Source organism: Grammomys surdaster, unplaced genomic scaffold (genome assembly GCF_004785775.1).
Source record: "Grammomys surdaster isolate TR1022 unplaced genomic scaffold, NIH_TR_1.0 267, whole genome shotgun sequence".
Classification (NCBI taxonomy): Eukaryota; Metazoa; Chordata; class Mammalia; order Rodentia; family Muridae; genus Grammomys; species Grammomys surdaster.
In genome coordinates, this window is record NW_021604708.1 from 2,389,081 (window position 1) to 2,412,489 (window position 23,409).

General features: G+C 40.9%; 1 protein-coding gene across 4 annotated transcripts in view; it reads right to left on the minus strand.

Moving 5' to 3' along the window:
* LOC114628330 (cytidine monophosphate-N-acetylneuraminic acid hydroxylase) overlaps positions 1-23,409 on the minus strand; it is a 56,701-nt gene that overhangs the window by 21,708 nt on the left and 11,584 nt on the right. For 3 of the 4 annotated variants that reach the window (XM_028776299.1, XM_028776301.1, XM_028776302.1), the window contains 6 exons: positions 21,198-21,307; positions 19,465-19,655; positions 14,847-14,994; positions 14,453-14,534; positions 13,384-13,521; positions 9,979-10,114 (listed from right to left, as the gene is read on the minus strand). In XM_028776299.1, the coding sequence (XP_028632132.1) occupies positions 9,979-10,114; positions 13,384-13,521; positions 14,453-14,534; positions 14,847-14,994; positions 19,465-19,655; positions 21,198-21,307 (805 nt within the window). The remainder of the gene's footprint in view (positions 1-9,978; positions 10,115-13,383; positions 13,522-14,452; positions 14,535-14,846; positions 14,995-19,464; positions 19,656-21,197; positions 21,308-23,409) is intronic. The other variant, XM_028776300.1, reaches the window with a different exon arrangement.

The following is a 23,409-nucleotide window of genomic DNA, read 5'->3' on the forward strand; positions in this document are numbered from 1 at the left end:
CTCTCTCTCTCTCTCTCTCTCTCTCTCTCTCTCTCTCTCTCTCTCTCTCTCTCTCCTCCTGAAGATTGGGATGCAGTCCTCAGCTGTTTCTCCAGTGCCATGCATTCTGTCATGCTCCCTGCCATAATGATAATGGACTTCTGAAACTGTAAGCAAGCCCCCAGTTACATGCTTTTTTTTAAAAAAAAAAAATAAAAGTTGTCTTGGTCACGATGTCTTTTCAGAACAATAGAACAGTGACTAAGACAGGGACCATCAAGGAAGAGGAACAGAAAGATTATAAGAATCAGAGGTTGGAAAGGACCAGAGTCTTCTGGAAAAGACAGAACAGTTGCACTCATAAACTTACAGCGGCTGTGGTTACCTACCTAAGCCAGTGAACATTGCAGCAGGGAATGGGAAGGGGCTCAGGAGGAGTAAGGAGCTACGAACAGTTGGTTGCTTTGTGGAGAGAGAAAAATCAGTCTTTTTAAAGGCTCTGGTCCTTAATCGGGCTACCACTATCCAGCGCATGGTCCTACACTCATGACTTAGTGAGTTGTTAAACAAACAAGCACCCACCAAATTGGTTGGGGATGCGAGTGGGTGGTTCTGGGAAAAGTTGGTGAGAGGAATAGGGGTGAAAACTATCAAAATACATTGGAAGCACACATGAGCTTCTCCAAGACTACTATTTATTAACTAACATTTTGCTTTGAGATGGCTCAGCACATAGAAGTGTTTACCATACACAACTGATAACCTGAGTTTAATTCCTAAAGCATACATTAAAAAAAAAAACGCCAGATGCAGTGCTGCACATCTATAACTCCAGAACTCCTATAGCAAGATGTTATAGTTTCCTCTTTTCTGAGACACTGACTAAGCCATCTTGGCTGACTTTGGGTTGAAGGATTTCTCCCGCCTCAGCCTCCCTGGTAGCTGAGGTATATAAGTATGTATTACTGCGCCCTATTTATTCCCACAAATCTTGAAATTATACTTGTTACACACATCAAAATGTTTACTAGCTTTCCTTGAGATCAACTTCCTCCTGGGCCCAGGGAGCACCAAGAAGCTGTTTTTACTTTCTAGGCAATTGCAGACAGTGCAGTTCTTTTGACCTCCAGCATAATTCCAATAAGGTTATAGAACATGCTGAGTGTGACTTCTGTTTTAACCCTATTAAGGTTTGTTGTGGGACCCAGGATATGGTCTCTTTGGTGGATGTTTAATATCGCTTTGAAAAATCCTATGTTCTGCCACCCTAGTCTGAGTTCTTCATAAATGTCAATCAGACCCTCAGGTTATGTCTGTGTCTTCCCCGATTCTTTGAATTCTTGGTCTTCCTAACATTGAAAGAAGAATCCCAAAGCCTCCAATTGCAGCTGTGGGTTTCCATTTCCCACTTCACTTCTATCAATGTGTTTAAAGATGTGATGTCAGGCACACACATAGCAGACTCTTCTGTCGCCTGAGTGAACTGACATTACTATGTTCCCCATACCCTGTTCTGAAGCCAACATTCATTTGGTATCAGCCAGTCCTCTTTTCTTCTGCAGTAACTTTTTATAGCAATTTATCTCTGTGCTTATGTTTAAAATGGATTTGTTTTGTTTTGTTTTTTTGTGGATAAACATAGAAGTTAACTTCTTTTATCCATTACAATCTCTATCATCTAGTGGCTTAATTTTGTTATTTTTAAAAGAAACCACCTTTTTTTAAAAAAATAATTTTTTTTTCTCAAATCGTAATTCATTCACACAGGGGTTATAAACACAGAAAGGCAGGATGTGGGGAAGGGGATGACACTGGAGTGTGGGTGTTCAGGGGGAAAACAGCTATCTTTCAGAACCGGGTATCGGCTGGGTGAAGGTTCAGAGGACAGGTCACTATGACTCTGCCTATGACTCACTTGTCCTTATCTAAGTTGGTATTGTCTGCCAAGGCTACCTATTTACAAGGTCTATGACTACTCAGGCTTGTAAATTTCCACAAAAGCTGCCTGTTTACAATAGCTTATGGCCATCTGCTTCAATGTTTTTCCACTGAGACCCAAGACTTGGCGTTAGTATACATGTATGACAGGCCTATTGCTGATTATAGGCCTAAGGCTGATTTTAGGCCTTCAGTGTGTAAGCAGGGCTGCCCCGACATCTCCTCCCTTCTTTAAGTATAGAAGGGCTGTGGCAATTCTAATCTTGCAAAGGCAGGGATAGAGGCCTGACCTCCAGTAATTGAAGGGGACTTTGTAATGGCTCCAGTTCCCCTGTCGTTGTCCAGTGAGGCATGAGGGCCATAACCATCCCGATGTCTTTTTCCTGGAGAGGGGATACTTTTGACATCAACCCCTATGCAGTCAGGCTTGTCCCTCAGGGAACCCAGAGAGATATTTTTATCTTTTATTTATATTCCCTTGCAGTGCTTAGCCTCACAGCCTAAGCAAGAATTCAGATCGCCAGTCAGAGGCGGTTCTGGGTGGCCCCTCTTTGCTTGGTCCAGGGGCAGAAGTCCCCTCTTTTAGGTTGGGTGGAGATGGGTTTTGGGAACACCCTGTATAAAGTAACAACCTCATCTTGAGTCTTGTGGTCCTCCATAGCTAACTTATGATAATGTATCTGAATAGGTTTTGCTACCAAATTATTTATCTGTTGTTTCACAGAGTTAGTCAGCCTATTTAGAAACCACCTTTTTATTCTATCTCTACTTTCTGTAGGCCATGAAATCATGATGCTCAAGTGGGGTGCTGAAAAGGAACTGCTTTGGGCTACTCAGTCTGGGACCAGGCTACTCTAGCAGACCCCACATGGATTCATTTACAAATAAGTAGATCATTCATACTTAATATAATTATCGGTAATTGGTATCTCTTGAGTCATGTCTGTCCCCTTCCCCCTTTGGCTTCTTTTTGGTTATTTGCAAGTCTTTTGGTAATCTAGTTAGTCTGCCTGTTAAATCTTTTTGGTCAATCACATCCCTTATAAACTAGCTGCTCTGGGGATCATAATGTTACAACATTCTACACTGGCTACACTAGTGTCTCAATCTACTTGGAATGCAACATGTGTGTTGAATCACTTTGCTCTAATTGCCACACTGGTGGTGCTTAGAGAACAGAAGTAAAATAGGAATATTGTTTTGCTTATCACTGCAGAAGCTGGAAGGTCAAAAGTCACAGGACAGCAGGACACGTTCCTCCTGTGGGCTGAGCGCAGACTCTGACCACGACCATTCCTTAGCCATCTCACCTTTGTCTCCTCGTATTATCTTTCTTGCATGTGTCTCTGTGCTCAAACTGTGCCTTGTTATTAGGATACTGGTCAACTGGATTAATGTCTGCCCTCATGAATTCATTTTAGCCAGATTACTTTTGTACAGACCCCACCTTCAAGCAAGCTCTATCCTGAACTACTCAGGGCTTAGGGCTTTAACACGAAAATTTTGAACAAACACAATTTAATCTATAACATCTCTATATACTGATAATTACATCAGTGTTATATCATCTTTTGTTCTCCCTCACAACAACATCTCTTTAGCTGAAGAACTTCCCGTAAGTTTTCCTAAGGTAGGTCTGCTGTCAGTGACTCACAGAATCCTCTCATCTGAGAGTGTCTGCTTTCCTCTCCGCACTGAGAATCTCTTTCCTGGATCTAGATGCAATTCATCTGTTAGTTTTGTCTTGTAAACTCATTTAAAATTCTACTACCTTCCAGTCATCACTGTTTCTGATTAGAAGCCCAGTTATTTGAATTGTTTCCTATGATAAAAAATAATCAAGATAATTTGATGTTGCTGTGTCTTTATGTATTGGTAATTTTGTTTTGATGGGTTCAGGCTTCTTTTGATTCCAGTTTATACTGTTTGGGGCTTTACTGTGCTTCTGGGATCTAAGTTTGTACCCTTTATTAAATTTGGTTCCATCCACTCATTCTTTCTCTTGTTTACGTGTCATGGTCTTTACTTCTTCTTCATGGATACCTGACATTTGCCATTGTCCTATGGGGCCCCTGCTCTTGTTTGTCACAATCTTTTTCTTCCTGTTTATAGGTTTCATGGCTTCTGTTGCTTTATCTTCAAGTTCACTTCCTCTTGGTGTTCTCAATCTCATCAGGCCCTTGAATACCTCCCAGGTGTTTGTCATTGTGGACTGTGTAGTTTGCATGTAAATTTTCCATTTGGTTCTTCTATCTTCTCTCTGTGTGAGTAGCTGTCTATCTGTCTTTACAGTCAAGGGATTATGTCATTACTTATTGAAACATGGCTTTTATGGATGTTAGATTTTTTTTTTCCTGACAATTCCAGCATCTGTGTCATTTTGGGTCTATTCTGTATTATCCTTTCCCTCAGGACATGGTAAGGTTTGCCTGTTTTTCTTTTTACTTAGTTTTTGATCTTATCCTTTTCCTTTGAAAATTATTTTATGATGATCTGCGTGTTGTTTCTATCTGTGTGGAAGTTTAGATTTTTGTTTCAATAAATAATATAGATGGGTCATGTTTATGCTACAAGTTCAAAAACACCATCTTCAGGTTTTAATTTCAGTTCCTCTTTCAGCTGTTCTACATGTGCCACCAAGTCACCAGTATGGAGCTTGAGCTGTGCTCTCTTTTGTACTTCAGTTGCAGAGACTTGGTCTCCTGTTTATGGTCACAAAATACAGCCAGGGGGCGAGCTCCAGAGTTTACTCATTCTTCTGGCTCATTTTCATAAGTACCCTCCCTGAAACATTCCCCAATACTTTCTCGCCTCCCAAATGTCTACTCTTTGTCAATGTCAAAGGATCGATCAGTAGAAGACAATCTTCTACTGAGAAGCCAGGGCTTTGGTTTCCCTGACTGGATGAGTACTTTCTAAGAATTCCATTTACTTTTGGGGCCAAGTGTTAGAGAAAGAAAACAGCAACAGAACAAGACCAATGGCCCTTCTGAGTCTTAGGAAAGCTGGGGCAAGAACTGCTGCAAGTTCAAGGCTGGACTGGGATACTACATCAGACCCTTTCTCAAAAAGAGCAAACAGGAAAGGTAGGTGGAGTGAGTTGAGGGGAGAAAAAAAGAGCAACATAATTCTCTCTACTTTCTTGAAATCAAAGTCCTTCTGACCTGAGAGAAGTCTTCTTTCCCCTGGGGTTTTGTGGAGGTGGCCTCGGGACTGTAGCAGTCACCTGGAGACTTGGCAAGTGAATAGGAAAGAACTAAAGGAAACTAAACCTTCCAAACTCAGAAGGTTCTACTTACTCTGATGCTCCTCGATTCTGACTCCTGCCCTACTCCCCCAACTGCCCCCTCTCCGCCCCTACTCCAGAAATGTGTCCTGTTCTTACCACTGTTCAACATCACTCTTAGGCTGTCTTGAGTAGAGAGTAAGATTTACTATGTTTTTGAGAAAACAGAAGCATAGAGTGTAGCATAGTGGTACTTGCTTGTAATCCTAGTATTTGGGGCTAAGCCAGAAGAATCATGAGTTTGAGGATCATCTGGGCCTCATTGCAGATACCATTCCCAAATAATCAAATCAACATAAATGTAAAACCATAGCATCACTCATGTGCTATCACGTCATTTTGTTTTTATTTTCTGCGACTGTTTACTTTTCAGGGTCCTGAGGTCATAGGTCATACATTTTGCTCAGTGTATGCTGCTGCCCAGTGGGTTGACTGTGCAGAGCTCAGTTTGCCTGCGGGAAAATTGGGCTTGCCTTACCTTTTGAGGCCATTTGGGAATATGATTTAATGCCTTCTGTTTCTCCTTGTTTTTGTCCTTATACAAAATATCAGAGGATATGTCTACAACCCCACTACTGAGCTGTGATACACAGTCATTTCCATGATCTTACAATTATTGTTTCCAGAAAATTTGCTTTCAGTGCTTTCCCCTAAACAATGGTAAAGAGTCAAAAAGAGAAAAGGAAGTGAGAAAAGAAAAAAAAAACGTATTTCCTGGGAAACTCCCATATTTATGACATTGTATGAGGCATTTTCTGCCTGTTACTACCTAGACTCTGTGAAATAACTTTTAAAACGAATCTGGTAGTATAGTTTTAGAGCCTTAATACTGGGGGGTTTGAGGGAGATGGATAATGAGCTTAAAACTAGCTTAAACTACACAGGAAGATCTTGTCTCAAGAAACTAACAACAATAATACTTGGCTACTACTTCTATTGTGTCCTGATCACAGACATTTAAGAGTTTAGGTTGATACCAGCCTTGGATTCCCCTGTTAGTACAACATATTTCCAAACTTCAAGCAGTCTAAAGTCTGAATTGCCCGCTTCCCTGCTGTTACACTGCCTGCCTCTGGGCTGTACACTGGTATGCATACATGGCAATATTTGGGGGTGCTTCTATTTTTCTGTTTTGCTATAGATAAAGACTACAAGCCCCTATCCCCTTCTTGGGTGTCCCTATGTTGTTGGTTGTAACAGTTGTGAATGCTGGTAGGTTCTCTTCTCTACCACAACCACTCCTTTATCATTGCTTTAGGGTCAAAATTCATTATTTTTCCAGTTAGATATACCAGTTGTTAAAATATCAAAAGCATTCTGGACTCTGAGCCAAGGACCCTCTTTGCTATTCCAGCACCTGCCTCTCCCCTGGGCCTACTGGCTCTTTCCAGATTCCAGCTTAAGGATTAGAGTTGGGGAAACAGGCCTACAGCATCTTTCTGAGTGCTTTCTAACATCAAGTGTGACCAGCACTCAGGCTGAACTGAGTGCAAAGCAGTTCAGATCCTACCTCTGCTCCAGGGAGAGTACTGTGTCATAGTTGCCATTTCTCATGGACAGTGCAGAACTCAGGTTCTAGCTGACTGCTGTGTGGCTGCACACCAGCCGAGCCAAGCTACTGAGCTCCGACCTCTCTTCCTTTTCGTTCTTAGTTGTTATTGTGTGTGTTTGATCTGAGAAAGGATCTTATTTCATAACCCTGGCTGACCTGGAACTGGCAATCCTTCTACCTCAGCCTGCCAAACACTGGGGTTACAATCCTTCTACCTCATCCTGCCAAGCACTGGGGTTACAAGCGTCAGTAAAAACATTATTTGGGGCACCTAGAGAACCTTGGGGATGTTTCTCACAATTGTGAATTTAAAACATGAAGGAGAAACCGATGCCTCTGATCCTGTGTCATTCATTGTGAGCAGATCCAGCCCTCCCTGGGTCTCAAAGTCTGGCTTTTACTAGCCTTCTCTGTCACCTCCACCCTTCCTGCCCACTTTTTCATCCCTCAAGGTTAAACATGGGTGGAGGCTAATGGACCAGTACTTTTTGTGTGGCCCAAGGGCTCTTTAGTTCTGTCAATAGAGATGTTCCTTATGAGAAAATGACTTGTAGTGTATTTTTAAAGCTGCATAGATTTCTACATGAGCATAGATCCTAACACAATTTGTGTTTATCCAGCAATTCCAAATGATATAAGAACTCATTCAGTGTCAAAGGAGGAGATTATCTAGAGATAGTGTATATATGAGTGGTTTTTTTTAATTGGAAAATATGACAACTAAGCCAGACATCGTAGCTTGGTCCTGTAAACCTAGCATCAAAGAGGTAGAAACAGGAGGACTGGCATAAGTTTGAGGTTAGCCCAATGTTTATAGAGAGTTCTAGGCTAGCTAGGGCTACATAGCAGAGTCCTGTCTGGATCTTGGTTTCATAAAACACAATTAAAGATACTGAAAACAAAAGGCCTTGTTGCAGTCCCTAGAGATATAATCCATTAAGTTTATAATCATGAATTTAGTCTATAATCCATAAACTAAAGGTCTAGTAAACCTTCATAGAGAGCTGCTCAAAGCTTTACCCATGATGCATGTTCCCTGTGCTTAGGCCCACTTTATAACCAGTAGTGAGTGGAAGGCTTTTCTGCCTGAGGCCACTTTGTACTGAGCTCATAGCTGACTAGACTATCGACTGTACTGCTGTTAACCAACTTCAATGAGTCATTAGTGTACATCAGTTCCTCGGTGTAATGAATGATGAATGTAGAGTGATTAATGAAATGATGTTCTAAGACAACGTGGTAGTCTGAATGAGAAAGGCATCATAGGCTCATATATTTGAGTACTTGGTCTCCAGTTGGTAGACCTGTTTGGGAAGGACTGGGAGGTGTGGCTATGTTGGAGGAGATGTGTTGCTGGTAGCAGGGCTTTGAGGTTTCAAAAGACTTGCCCCAATCTCAGAGTGCTCTCTGCCTCCTACTTGCAGATCAGCTCCTCCTTCCAGCAAGCTTTTGCTCAGTCATCATGGAGTCTAAGTCTCTGAAACTATAAGCTCAATCAAATGCTTCCTTTTCTAAATTGCCTGGACCATGGTTTTTGTCACAGCAATAGAAAAATAACTAAAACACAAGTGAAGTCAATTCTACTGAAATCAAAATTTTCATGTTTATAGAAATAAATTACAGATAGCTAAATTTCTCTGCTACCTATCATAGCTTTATTATCAAGAATGACCAAGTACTGCATAGCTGAGGTAGTTTGCTACAGTCTCTAATAAAATATATAGTGTTATATGACACACACATATAATTTTATGTCACTTGTGTGTGTACTACGTATATTTATATATGTATGCACCTGTGTATGTGTAGGTACACAGGAGTGAGGGTGTGTAAAGGCCAGAAGCCAAAATTGGGCACCTTCTTTAACAGTTCTCCATCTTATCTTTTGAGACACTGTCACTCATTGATTCTGCTACACTGATAGGCCACTGAGCCCCAGGGATCCTCCTGTTTTCACTTCTCTAACACTGGGATCACTGCATGTACTTCCATATCTGTTTTTTTACATGAGTGCTTAGAGGTCCTTAAGAATATATTGCAAGTGTTTTATCAGGTGAGCCAAATCCCTACTCAGTTAATTATATATATATATATATATGTGTGTGTGTGTGTGTGTGTGTTTGTGTGTATGTATTAGTTTATTCATATATCCTGTTTTGTATATTTCATATATTTTGTATACTTAGGTTATGTCAATTCAGTCAGTAATTTCTATCAGAAATTCTTGATCTCTATCTGGATGACACAAAACTTATGGTTCAAAACTCGATTTATATGTTTGTTGATTAAGCTACACTTAAAGGTTTTCCAGTACCAAAATCAAGTACAGGAAAAGCTATCTTTGTATAATATTCAAATACACATCAACAAAATCGTCTCATTTGTTCAGAATTCATTTGATTTTTGAATCGAAAGTATATGGGTTTCTAAAGTTTGCCTGGAAGTAAGCTGGCTCATTCTGTCTCAACTTGTGACATGAATATTGGTGTCATAGGATTCTCTCAAGCATAACTGACTCTAAAGCACCCACACTAACAGAGTGTGCATTAGCCCTGATTTGGAATATTTCAGTCAACTGTGATGCTGCTGATTGGAAACAAGCCTTAGGCCAGCAAAACGACTCTGAATACAGGGCAATTGCTTCTGATCCTGATGACTTGAGTTTAATCCCCAGGACTCACGTAGTAAAAATAAAGGACTGACTCCTTAAAGCTGTCCTCTGACCTCTACATGTATGTGGACACACACACACACACCATTGCAAAAAATTAAGTAATAATAAAAAATCGTTTGCATATCAATTATTTTAGAAACTAAATAAAATGGTAGTTATTGCCAACTCATGAAAAATTTTGATTTTAAAGTACTTGGTACAGGTTGAGTCGTGTCCCTCTCAGAAAAGATATATCAGATATCTACCCAAGTTCCACAGGGTGTGACCTTTGTTTGGAGAGAGCATCTTTACAGAGGAAATCAGGCTAAATTGAGATCATAAAGGTGAACTCTCATTATTTGAGACTTATGTCATTATATAACAGAAAAGTGTGTGTACAGGTGATGAGAGAGAGAGAGAGAGAGAGAGAGAGAGAGAGAGAGAGAGAGAGAGAGATATTTTGGATTCTCATACTCTTTTTCTCATTGCACAATGCACATATAGCAAAGTCATTCATCTGACAAACACTAACTCATATGCACAAATATTGAATGAAATATTGAGGCCTACTTGTCAGATGGGTGAGATTCCACAAAGTACCCAGCAAATGGGCAATAGATGAGAGGCTTCAGATCCTTCACCAGCTGAGCTTTGTAATTCAGAAGTTTTCTTCTTTCCGCCTTAATGAACTGGGCTTTCCATTCCTCTGCAATGACAGATTTGGGGTTAGCATCCTCTGCTCAGAAGTCATTGGAAAGTGAATGCCCTGGTTCCCACCTTCTTAAGCTGGGGACGTGTAACTAAATGTAAACAGCAGTCGGTTTTCTGAGAATCCAACTAACAAAAAGTTTTTGTTGTTGTTTTATTCGATATTTTATTTATTTACATTTCAGATGCCATCCCCTTTCCCATTCCACCCACCCATTAATCCCCTATCCCATCCCTCCTCTTCCTTTTTTGCCTTTATACTGTTTAAATTACATGCAAGTACTAAGGTCAGTTCTAGGTTGAGGAACTAGCAATACATTAGATGCAAATAGTCCAGGAACAAGGAAGACAATAAACCCAGATAATCAAAGAACATGCAGGACAATAAACAGAGTTCCATGATCACTCCTGTGGTCACTATTTCTAAGGGCTTATCAGGATGATCAAAGTATCTGAGCCTACTTCCCTGCCCTAGCCCATAGTCATTTTCATGCCTGAAGCCTATTTCTTTGTTCTAGCTTAAGATTTAGATTTCTGCCTATAATTACTTCTTTGTTCTAGTCTAAGATTTAGATTCTTGCCTGAAATTTCTTCATTGTTCTAGCCTAGGATTTAGATTTCTGCCTGAGATTACATCTTTATTCTAGCCCAATGTCAGATTCTTGCCTGCAGTCCATTTCCCTGTCCTTGGGCTATGTCAGATTCCTGCCTGTAGTCCATTTCCTTGTCCTGGCAAGCCAAGGATGGGTAAGATTCTGCACAGAGCCTTATCAACCTAAGACAGAAGTGCATTGCTTATGATAATGCATATTCCATGATGAGTAAGGAAGGCTTTCTTGTCAGAACAAAAGTTAATTCGAAATAAAACACATAATGAATGATACCACTCACCTGTGTTAAGCCTTGCAACATCACTGAGCATCATGTAATACTTTTCCAGCCTTAGTTCTGAGCATCCAACAGGAGTGCTTTACACTGTACATGTTGTCATGCAACACAACAGCAATCAATTATGTGTGCCTTTGGCACACATTCAAAACTACTATATGCTATAAACTACAGATTTACTGCACAGGTGACCTTTTCTGCTCTTACAGAAACAGAATGGTTTAATTATAAAAAAAAAGACTTCATATTTTCTGATCATCCTCCCTTAGAATATATCAAATTAATGTATGTTGGGTTGTACTGTGTTAGAATCCTTTATTTTTAAAATTGCTGTTTGAGTTGTTGACTTGAGTTTCACAAAATTTTATAGTTCAATGGATTTTAACTGGGGATCAGGACAGAATTTCTAAAAGCTGATGAAATGGCCCTAAACATAATTCTTCTGCAATAGTAATACATATTTATGTAAATGGAATTCTCAGAATTGATCATAAAATCAAAATATCAATCAACTTTGAAAACTGCTTGAGATATTCCATATCCTACTGTATCAAATGCTCATCCAAGATTTAATTTTTATATAAATAAATAAATAAATAAATAAGTACATCTATTTTGTAGCATACAAATCTGCTTTTGTCTATAGCAAATCCTAAATTATATGTACAGTAAAGAATTACTTTAAAATCAATTTGCTTATAATTTATTATCAGTAAAACTTGATTTTTGTACCATATGTACTTATATGCCCAGGATTACATAAAGATTTCTCTGGTGCCAAGGGATTACAAATGGAAACGTTTAATAAATCTTGCTCTACTTGAAAGGGACTTGTTCAGGTGAAGAAAAAATGGAGAGACAAGAAAGACAGAAGTGGAATAAATCCTTGTGGCATTGATGGAGATGTGTCCTCAGCTTGAGTTTGCAAATTTTGATTATCTACGAGGAGACCAGCCACAGGTTCCAAGCTCGCTTTTTGCTTGTTATATTTTTGGAGACTCTAGCTGAATACAGGGCTCAGAGTGGATAGCCTTCCTTTGTAGGCAAGCTCATTCTCTATGCTCTGTAACTCCTACAGTCATTAACCATTTACTAGTGTGTAACCTTTTACTGGTACGCTATGAAACTGAAATCTATTTTTTATAACCTGACAACTCACTGTGACTAAAATCACAGGGACAGATGTTAGTCACACTTAGGAGCTAAGCCTTGCCCACCACTTACAGAATTGAGTAAACAACCTGACTTCTCCCTCCTCCTCTGTCAACGGAATCATTATAGACATCTCATAAAGTTTTTCTCTCTCTTTCTTTCTTCCCCCACCCAGTGTTTATTACATATCTTCAATGTTCTCTGAGGCACTAAGCATACAATACTGAGTTAGACTGTGATTCTTATGAACAAGAAAAAGGAAGTGCTCCCAAGGATAGTGAGAGAAGCAAGTTTTAAAAGAAGAAATAAATTGTATAAACAATTATATAAAGTGATATAAACAGTACAGCAAGGCAGAAGGAGGTAGGGTGGATGGCCACCCTTAGACAGAGTGGTCAGGGAGTGTCTGTGCTGAGGTGGGGTGGGGTAACAGGGCAATCAGGGAAAAGACTGTAGCCGAGTTGACACCCATGGGAAATTGATGGTCATGTAGAGTTTAGCAACAAGAGGACTCCAGGGAATGAAAATAGTCAGTGTAACAAACTGGGCCAGGGATAGATCAGGAGTGCTAGCCTGAGAACATGAGTAGGTAACAAAGAGGGCTGACTGAGCATTGTGGGAGGCAATTGGTCAGAGAAGTCTAGGATTAAACAGGATCTAGAGTTGCAGCATATAGGATCAGAGAGGTGGTACAAGGATACAAAACTGAATGAACTGTCTCATATATATACTTTCCTCAGACAAACTCCAGCATCACCTTTGAATCCAGAGCAGAAGATGCCCTGGATGAGAATATGCCCTGGATGAGAATATGCCCTGTAGAATGCCCTATTCTGCCTGTACCACTCATGAGTACTCCACAGGACCATTAGGAAGCAGCCACACCAAGTCCCACACACTACATTCTTGTCCTCATCCTAAAAGCACGGAGGCCAGAGTTACCCATCATATCCTTTCCACATCCCACTCTGTGCTCCGCTCTGTGATACTCATCGACTGTCCTTCTTAGCTCTTCCTAGATACTCCCTCCCAGAGATGCTCGTTCATCTCAGCAGTCTCCGTGAACTCTACCATCGTATTCCAAAACCTCAGTTTATAGTGTCTGTAGTTCACAAGGTTGGTTCCTTTCAGCAGGTACCATATGCCAGGCATTTTTGTACTTATTCTCAAAGCATCCAGCCAAGCACCATGCCTAATGTTCAGTATCACTAGGATATAAATTATTACCAGTAAATTTTCCACCATTGAAAGTCATTGGAAAGCCTGATGCTCCTCCAGCAAAATCACTCATCATTAGAGCAACTTTCTCAGGTAGCCTTCCCCCATTGGGTCTGGTGCAGTCCACTGTGTTGAGTATTTTATGACCTGTGGGAAAATAACATGTAATCTCAAGTGCTGTGGTTTGAATGATCAAGCCAACAAAGTTGTCCACTGCGGTCTATGTAATCTAATTCAGTTGATTATAGAAGAATTGGTATGTCCCCTCTCCACACACACACACACACACACACCAAACCAACAATCAAACTAACAATTCAATAAACAAAGAGGAAGCTGTCAGAGCCTAAAGTCTTAGAATATTCTGATTTCCAAGTAAAGTAGTTCATCCCTCTGGCTGGATAGGTTCTAGGTCTTTATGATAACCAACAGTCTAATTTCACTGTGATCACAGAATACTCTCCTGTCTCCAGATGCTGAAGCTAAGGAGTCAGCTCAACATAGATGCCCTTATCTCTGGCAAAAATCTATGCATAATTGTGTTCCAAATGATTACTGGATAACTAAGGCCATGCCTCACTCATGATAAAATTTTCTAGTGATAATTCTTTTGTCCCCTTTTCTTTGTTTTGTTTTGCTCTTCTCTGCTTTGTGCTTTAAGACAGGATCTTACAGAGCCCAGGCTGGCCTGAACTGTTTGTCGGAGCATGACCCTGAACTCCTGTTCTTCCTGCTTCCACATCCTGACTGCTGGGATCACAGGTGTATATCACTATATCCGGCAACATGATGAAAGGGACTCATGACATTTACTCAACAATAAATTAAAGATTGTCTTGAAACAATGTAAATATAAGTTCCCTTGTGTTAAAAGCAATATACCTGTCATCATAGACTCCTAATTACTGGCAAGTTTTCATCTGAAAAAATCTAAAAGGTTCATTTTCCAAAGATAAGAGCATAATGTACTGTGTTCTCTGAAAATGGATACAGAAGATGAGCATAGGATGAGGTTTCGGACATCTTTCTTACCCATGGTGCATTTCCCTTTCCATTGCTTTTGGGGATAGGAAGGTACCTTTGTACTCCACAATAATGCATGTGTCCATCTCAGGATGAACGCCATCCATCAAGATCATGAACCGGAGACTTTTGTCTACCTGCAATCCAAAACAATAAAACAATTATGTAGGTCAGCTTGGCCTTAATATTTGAGAAGACCATCATTTTGAGAAAAATTATCAAATCAGATCAAAGAAAATGAAAGACTTTTTCTGGAACTAGGTTTATTAGGCTGTTTTGTAAGCTTATACATTTACTAAGTGGAAATGAAAGCTTTGAGCAAAAACAGTTATGTCCAAATGTATAGAGGTCGTGTTCACCGTATCTTGTGTACCAATAACATGGGCCACATTTTAAACATTTGAATGTCATCTCAGAAAGCATAATAAGAAAGCAAACAGATCTCTGACCTGCTGCCAGATTCCAAATGGAACCACGTTGATGTTAGTTAACCGGACGCCGCTCTGATCCAGATTCCAAAACACAGGCCTTTCTGTGTCGCCAACATAAATGGGAATGTCTGGTCGTCTCTGGGAAAGCTGCTTCAGGGTAGGATAACTAGATCAGAGAGGTGGAAACGGTGAAAGATAATAAACCAGGATTCACCAGCAAGAGAACAGCCTGCTGACTGAAGGGGAAGGAGATGGAAGCCAGCCTTTCATGACAGTCCAGAGAGGGTTCCTGCTCACACTCACGACTGCAACCCAGAGGATCTTACTTCATGGCTAGGACATACTACAAAACCACAGAATGGACATCTGCCAAGTGTGTGAGTCCCATGTTCCACACCAGTGTTGCTTCAAGTGGTAAGACCGGATGGGGTGGGGAGTAGCAGAAGTCACAGAGAGAGTCATGCAGATGTTGCTGTAAAGTGAACATCTTCATGATCTTCCTAAGTAGCTAGTCTCAGTAAAACAGAGGACACAGCACAGAGAGGGTTTCTCTGGGTGGTCCTAGCTGACCTGGAACTCACTCTGAAGACCACGTTGCTGTCTCTGCCACTTGAGTGCTGGGATTAAAGGCATATGCCACCATCACCTGGCTCTGCCTGCTTTCTTATAGAACCCAGGACCGCCAGCCCAGGAGTGGCACCACTCCTGCCTGTGGGTCACTGCCATGTTTCTTAAAGGCTTGATAGTTACACTGACATCATTTATCCTTTGGAGAACTCAAGTTACCAGAGGAAACATACCATAAAATTTAACGGAGATGAAAAACATTCAGCACTCTCAAATCTCAACTGTGGGTAACCAGGCACCCAGGTCTTTTGAGCTGCTTATATACATGAAGGGAATTGTCATTTCTACTGAGCATTAATTACCTAAGATAGTTTCGATGTATCGCTGTAGGATATGGTAGAAAGCTGAGCAAATGGTTAGGTACCCATTCTATCACGAACAAGTACACGGCTGTGAGTTTCCACATTTTTAAATTCTTTTCCTGTTATGGGTTTTATTGTTGTTTTTGTTTTGTTTTAGAGATAGGGTCTCATTGTGTAGCCAAGCTGATCTGGAGTTCTTAAAAAATTCCTCCTAACTCAGCCTTTTGGGTATTAGGATTACAGAGTATACAGATTTTTGTTTTCACAGATGAGAAGACATAGTCATAAATGCACAGATAATATAAACAATAAATTGGTGTTCAAACTTCATTTTTTTCTTGCCAAACCTAGCACTGCTCTCATTAGAAGGTAGTTTCTAACTTTAACACATTTACTTTCTAGTTTTAGAATCAGACTAGTGTCTGGCCATGGTACCACATGTCTTTATCTCCAACAGACAAACACATAAAAGAATCAGACTATCATACGACATGAACACACAAAACAATCTGAATGGTGCTGTGAAGAGCTATGGAAATAAGCAGAGCTTGTGAGGCAGGGAGAGGAGGCAGGGAGGAAGCAGGTTTCATCCTCTAAGCAAAAGATGTAAAAATTTCAGGATTCCTTTGACTTGCCTTTCACCTCTGAGTTCAGAAAACACATCTTACAGCATAAAGAGAATTGGAAAAAAAAATGACCCCAAAAGAGATATTTCCTGTTTTTTTTATGGAGAAAACAGGTATTTTTCCATAAAACACGGTGGTGGTGTAGATGAGAATGTCCCTATAGTCTTGGGCATTTGATTTTTTTTGTTGTTGTTGTTTTATGTTTGCTTGCTTGCTTGAGACAAAGTTCCTCTGTGTAATAGCCCTGGCTGTCTGAAACTCACACCATACACCACGTTGGCCTTGAACTTACAGAGATTCATTTGACTGCCTCTGCCTCTGGGATTAAAGGCACATCAAAGCCAGCTAGTCTTGGGCATTTGAATACTTGGACCCTAGTTGGCAGCAGTTTGGGGAGGCTTAGGCAGTATGTCAGGGAGGCATTCTCTCTGTTCATGCTTCTAGTTCAATATGTGTGCTGTCCACTTGTGGCTTCTACAGTGTAGACAGTCATCCCTCCTCCACCTCACCCCATGATGCTCTGGAACCATAAGTCCAAGCAAATTCTTTCTCTTATAAGTTGCCTTAGTCACGGTGTTTTATCACAACAGGAAAGTAACTAATGTTATTATCTAACTGATAATTCTTATCTGCTAGTATCATGTAACAACACTATACTGATGTTATAAAATAACGTTTCCTTGAAACCTATTCACTCCACCACACTGCTTTCCCCTCACTTCTGTAATTCAGGAAAGTTTTACCTGAAGTAAAGGTCACACAGTAGGATCTGGGTAAATGGCACGAGTAATGACTAATTAACTCAGAAAGAATGTAATGAGAAGGGGTTTGCCAAGGAGCTGGAGGGAGGGAGTAAAACTCACAAGTCTCAGAAGCTTTTCAGTGGCAAACACTCACTAAATGTTTCACAGTGGCTGTGTTATGACCCTGTCCTTAGTGTGTAACAACTTTGGTCAGGAGACTCTGACTCTGGTCTTTGACTGGACCTTCAGTGGGACACATGGTCTCCCTGGGAAGGGTAAATAGAATAGATTTTGCAGGTGGACTGGGGGAGGGCGGGAAATGGGAACAGGAGGGATCGGGTTGGGGAGATAGGGATGGAAGGAGAGAGTGCAGGGAAAGGCGACTGGAATTGGGGGGTGTTTGGGAGGTAGTATAGAAACCTAGTGCAGTAGAAACTTTCTGAAACCTATGAGGGTGGCCCTAGGGAGGATATGGAGCCCAAACCTGTCATCTTCTGTAAATAGGCAAGGCTTCCAGTTGTGGGACTAGGACACAAACCCAGCCACAAAACAGACCTCCAGCCAGTTCTTCCTTTAAGGTGTGCTGGGGGCAATGGTGGCTCAGAGCTTGTGGGAGTAGCCAACCAATGGCTGGCCTAACTTGAGTTCCATACTAGTCAGGACCTTGAGACATGATGGTACTGAGACACAGGGTAGAAACAAACACTATAGGGAGAGATTGATTTTCTTAGTGATATCTGCTATACTCATAGATCGGTGCCTACCCAAATCATCATCAGAGAGGCTTCCTCCAGCAGCTGATGGGAGCAGATGCACAGATCCACAGCCAGACATTAGGCGAGGCTCGGGGAACCCTGCAGAAGAGGGAGGAGGGACTGAGGAGCTAATGGGGTCGAGGACACGAGGAGAATATGACTCACAAAATCAACTAAGCAGGGTTCATAGGGGCTCACAGAGACTGAAGCAACAGTCACAAAGTTAGGTCCTCTACATGCATATATATATATATCATGGTCATGTAGCATTGTGTTCTTGTAGGACTCCTAACAGTGGGAGTAGGGTTGTTTTTGACTCTTTTGGATGTCCTTGGGAGTCCTTTCCTCCTACTGGGTTGCCTTGTCCAGACTTGATATGAGAATTTGTGACTAATTTTATTCCATCTTGTTATGCCATGTTCAGTTGACATCCCTAGGAGGCCTGTTCTTTTCTGAAGGGAAACAGAGGAGCAGCGGATCTGCAGGGTCAGAGGAAGTGGCAGATGCTGGGCACGAGGAGGAGTGGAGGGAGGAGATGCTGTAGTCAGGAGGTATTGTATGAGAGAATACATTTATAAAGAGAGGAAGGAGAGCAGGACATGATTATGAGGGATGTAATCCTAGCACATGGGAGGCTAAGGCAGGAAGACCCAGATAAGCCTGGTTACATAGCAAGGCGCCGTCTCAATAAACAATAAAAAGCAGGGTATGGCAAAACAGTGCTCGAACTGGACTTGGCTCACTCCCTGCTTCTGTATACAGTCTTACAGGGTAAGATAAAGGTAATAACATTTTATGATCCATGGGAATTATATCCATCACTAAAGTTTTATTGGGATACTACTTTCTACTCTCATTTGTGACTCCCTGTAGCACTCCTGTGTTTCAAGGGCAGTGTAAGTGGGGCTCAACGTATGTTCAAAACCCATAATATTCAGTCGGTCCTTAGTACCTGTCTGTCATTTTTGAGACAGTGTTGTTATGTAGCCCACACTGGCATTGAATTCTTGATCCTACTGCCTCAGCTTTTCAAATGCTGAGATCACTGGCCTTTTACAATGTGTGCGTGTGCATGTGTGTGTGTGTTGGTTTGTGCTATACACATTTTGAACAAAAACAAGGCCACTCTGATGAGCTTCATGCCTATGCCTGTTCATGAACAGAGAGCAGAAGTCTGTGAGAAGTTATCAAGCACCCTGCTTTCCATAATGGCTCCTTCCTCACTCCTGTCAATATCAACTATGGAAGCATTTTAAAAATTAGAATTGTGGTACATATACAAAAATCTACTTTAATTTTTTCTTTCTTTCTCATAGTCCTCATGGAGCAAGTCAGAGTGCAGAAGCATCTAAAAATGGTTTATAAGCAGAGCATAGTGGCACATGTCTATAATCCCAGTATTTGGAAGTGGCAGTATAACTAACCATCAGGCAGGAGTTCCATCCTCAGCTACACAGTGAGTTCAAGGCTGGCCTGAATTTCATGAGATCCTGTCTAAGAAACAAAACAACAACCCGGAAGCTCCCACTGATGCCTGTAGTTCAGCCGCTGTTATTTTAGGAGTTGGGTGTGTCACTTTTTACCTCAAGTGGTCTGAGTGCATGTGACTGATGTAAATGAGGTCTGCTTTGCATAGCCTCTCCAACCAGTCAGATGGAGGCTCGTGTAGCAGCCACCATCCTCGGGCAAAAGCAGGACCAATTAACCAAGGGTCAAACACCATCCGCTTGTCTCCCAACTTGAGGTCCATGCAGGCATGAGTGAGATATGTTATCTGTTAGAAGACAGTGAGATTCCCATTATGGCTTGGTCAGCAGCAATGGAGCGCAAAGTTTGGACTGTTTCTCTGACAAGGTCAGACCAGCTCTGGCTCAATGACAACTCCAGCCACACACTGACAGAACACACCACCCTCCACAGACTGTCAGACATGAACTCTAGTGCCTGGTGCTTCATGTCAAATCAACGATGCACCAGATTTTACTCTCTTTAAACCAGCTCTGACGTGTTTAGCAGTGACCAATGTTAGCACAAGCATTGGGGGACTTAGCATGCCAGTGTGGCTTCTGGGAGAACTGAATTCATGATTCTTAAGTAGTCTGGTGGGTTGGCACAGCTGGGCAGGCTGGACTGAAGTCAGGCTATCTGGGGTCTACATTACCCATTTACTTATCCTATAGGATGCCAAAAGCCTCTGAGAATGGATTTCAACAATGATTTCCAGACAAGCGCAGGTAGGGGAATTCCACACCTATTCCTCACCTCCCCACCCTCTTGCATGGCACATCCTTAGATAAAGAACACACAGAGGAGCAGAGATATGGCAGCAGGAATCTAGTGTAAGGAGCCAGAAGCATCCAGGAAACAAATGAGTTGTTATTATTCCTGTTCTGAGTGGAGTTTCATTCATTTCAAACAAAACAAAATGAAACAAAACACAGAAATAAAAACCCTGCTCAAATGCACACAACTTCCTAAACATACAGAAAAGAAAATACTTAATTCTGTTTTTTTTTGTCTTCCCTAAACTTCTGAGGTGTTTTCCTTAGAGGAAAGTGCTCTGAAGATAGAAACTGTATAAAAGACTCATGAAGATCTCAATATGAGGGGCAAAAACATACAACTTGTTATCTGCTGCAGTGGGAATGCAGTTTACTCCCTGCAAAGGTTCATGTACTTGAAACTTGGTGCCCAGTGTGAGCATGTTGAAAGTGCTTGGGTCTTTAAGAGGTGGAGCCTAATATAAGGTAATTAATTCATTACTAGCAGAGCTTTTAGACGAGATCAACATAGTTCTTCCAGGGTCACAGAATCTCAGGATTGGCCACTTCCCCCAAGAAAGTTTTTTTTTTTTTTTTTTTTATGAGAGGACTGGCACCTCCCTCTAGTCATTGTTCTGCATGTATGACAGGATACCTTTATGCACACTCCCACTATTGTGAGTTCATCTATCCTGATGCACTCACCAGAGCTGGGCATGTACAAAACACCATGTTCTTGAAGTTCTTGAACTATGAGTGAAATCTTTATAAAGTTCTCAGCTTCAAGTATTTTATCATCAAAGCACTGACTGACATACCATCTTATCCACAAATATTCAGGCAATAAAAGTACTTTCTGAACTTCTTCATACATCTCTATCTATCTATCTATCTATCTATCTATCTATCTATCTATCTATCTTCTGTAGTATATGTTATACGTAATCTCTAGGTATATTTATGGATATAGTTGTAAAGATATGCAAATACATATATGAGTGACATCTTAGTTTCATTTTGTTATTAAGAATATTATAACATTAATGTTTCCTTACCTGTACTTCCCCAAAAGCTAATTCTTCAGGAGACCTGGGATCAGAGTCCCAGGGGTTAGGAGGGTTCAGTTCTACAAGGGAAACCCCTTTGTTTTCATCCATTTCGACAACTAGAACCAAAGGGAAATAAATCCGAGCACGTGAGAAAAATGACATTTTTGAAAGTGTTACTTAAATACAAACACATAATCAAAATACAGAAGGCCAAAACCACACACAGCAGAAGAGAATACTCACTGAGCACACAGCAGTTACCAAGGCAACAGCTGCTGCTGCTGCTGCTCATTTGTTCATGCCCCACTTAAGCAGCTCAAGAGATCTCTGGCATGTTTAACACATGCACTGTGATAAAACCAGTGAAAGAGAAGGTCAGGGTGCTGAGAGGCTATACAGGAAGGAGCTCCTAACCTGACAAGAAAAGCCAAAAGAAGTAGGAAGCAGTTTCAAACCATTCAAGCTAGACATGAATCATGAAATCTCTGACAAACACAAATGAAATAGGATGCAGGCAATCAGCACGGTGCTTGATGTCATCCAGAGGACATAGGCGGTCAGCGTGGTGCATGACGTCATGCAGAGGTATCTGGTCATAGGACATCTTACAATCCACAAACATCTGTTATATGTCCAATCCTACCACAAGCCAAAATAAACCTCTCCTAAGTTGCTCCTTGCTAGGAATTTGGTCACAACAATAAGAAAAGTAATTAAACAATTCTCAACAACAGTTGTTCCACAATCTGTTGAGATGGGCCTCTGCCTAATGCCACCCACTCCCACAAATTTCTCAAACAGACAGGCAAACAAACAAGCCAAAACTCTATCTCCATTTTAAAACAAGTAGTAGTCATAGTACTTTGAGATAACTTCTATCAAAGGAACTGTTGGAAACAAATTTTTAAAAAATCCAGTTTAGAATTTGTCTCAGTAATGCTAAAAAACAAGACTTGTTTGTCATTATTTCTTTTGAGTATATGCATACATGTGCGTGTGCATGTGGAGGCCAGAGGTTAACCTTGGCTGTTCTCTCATCTCATTCTTTAAGACAAGGTCTTTTATTTGACCTAAAACTCACCAAGAAGGCTAGCCAGACTGACCGACCAGTGAGTTCCAAGGATCCTCAGGTCTCCTCCTCCACTTTGCCAGAATCACAAGTATGCACTACCACACCCAACTTCTATTACATGAGCTCTGAAGATCTGGCAAGCACTCCGCTGGCTGAGCCAATTCTATCCTTATTTTGTGTTTCAAACATTCAAACTGTTCTCTACTCACTAGAAAAATGCACACTTATTTGTCATTAAGCGTTGCTCATCTCCACCTACACCCTTGTTTCCATTAATCATCCAAAGAGCTTAGTCAATACTCCAGGTTAAACAGTACTCCTCAGCCACAATGGTATAACATCTTTCCAACCCTCTACCATTCCTCATTTCCTCCCCCGAAGCCTAGATATATTACATATTTTTCTCTAAGACACCTATGGTCTTTCCAGACTGTGAGCCTTATGAAACATGAGACAGATCTTGCAATCTCAAAAAACAGTATGTGGTCCACATCAGCGTATGTTCCATGATGTTCCCTGAAGCCTTCCCCTGCCCCATTTTGAACCAGGATCTTGTTGTATAGTCCTGGCTAGACAGATGTTACCCAAGCATGTTTGGAATCCATGGCACTCTTGCCTCAGCCTCCCAAGTGCTGTGATTATAAGAATATCCTACCAACCTAATCCTCTTTAACATTCTTATATAAAAGAATAGGAAAGAAATGGAGCAAAAGCATGTCATAAAGTTACAGTCACCAACATGATTGGCATTAGGACAGGCAGGTGGATTGTAATGACATGATGGCTGTAGGTGGCATGAAGAAAGTGTAAATTGGGGAGCTAACAAGCGGTGCCACAGCAATTGGTTTACTGAGTTTTCTAGTTAATTGATGATACAAAAGAAAGTCACCAAATCATGACAACCAATGATAAAATAACTTAAAAAAAAGACTTGTGAATTGAACAGCTATAGAAGCAATTCCCTCATGAAACTGAAACAGATAAAAAAAATAAACTGAAAAAATTCTAACATCAAAAAAGTTATGAAACACACCATGCTAAATGTTAATTATCAACACATTAGCATCACATTTGACCAAGGGCTGTAAAGAGAAACAATGAGGAGATGTAATTAGTACCTAAAATGAGATGAGTGAAAAGTCCTGT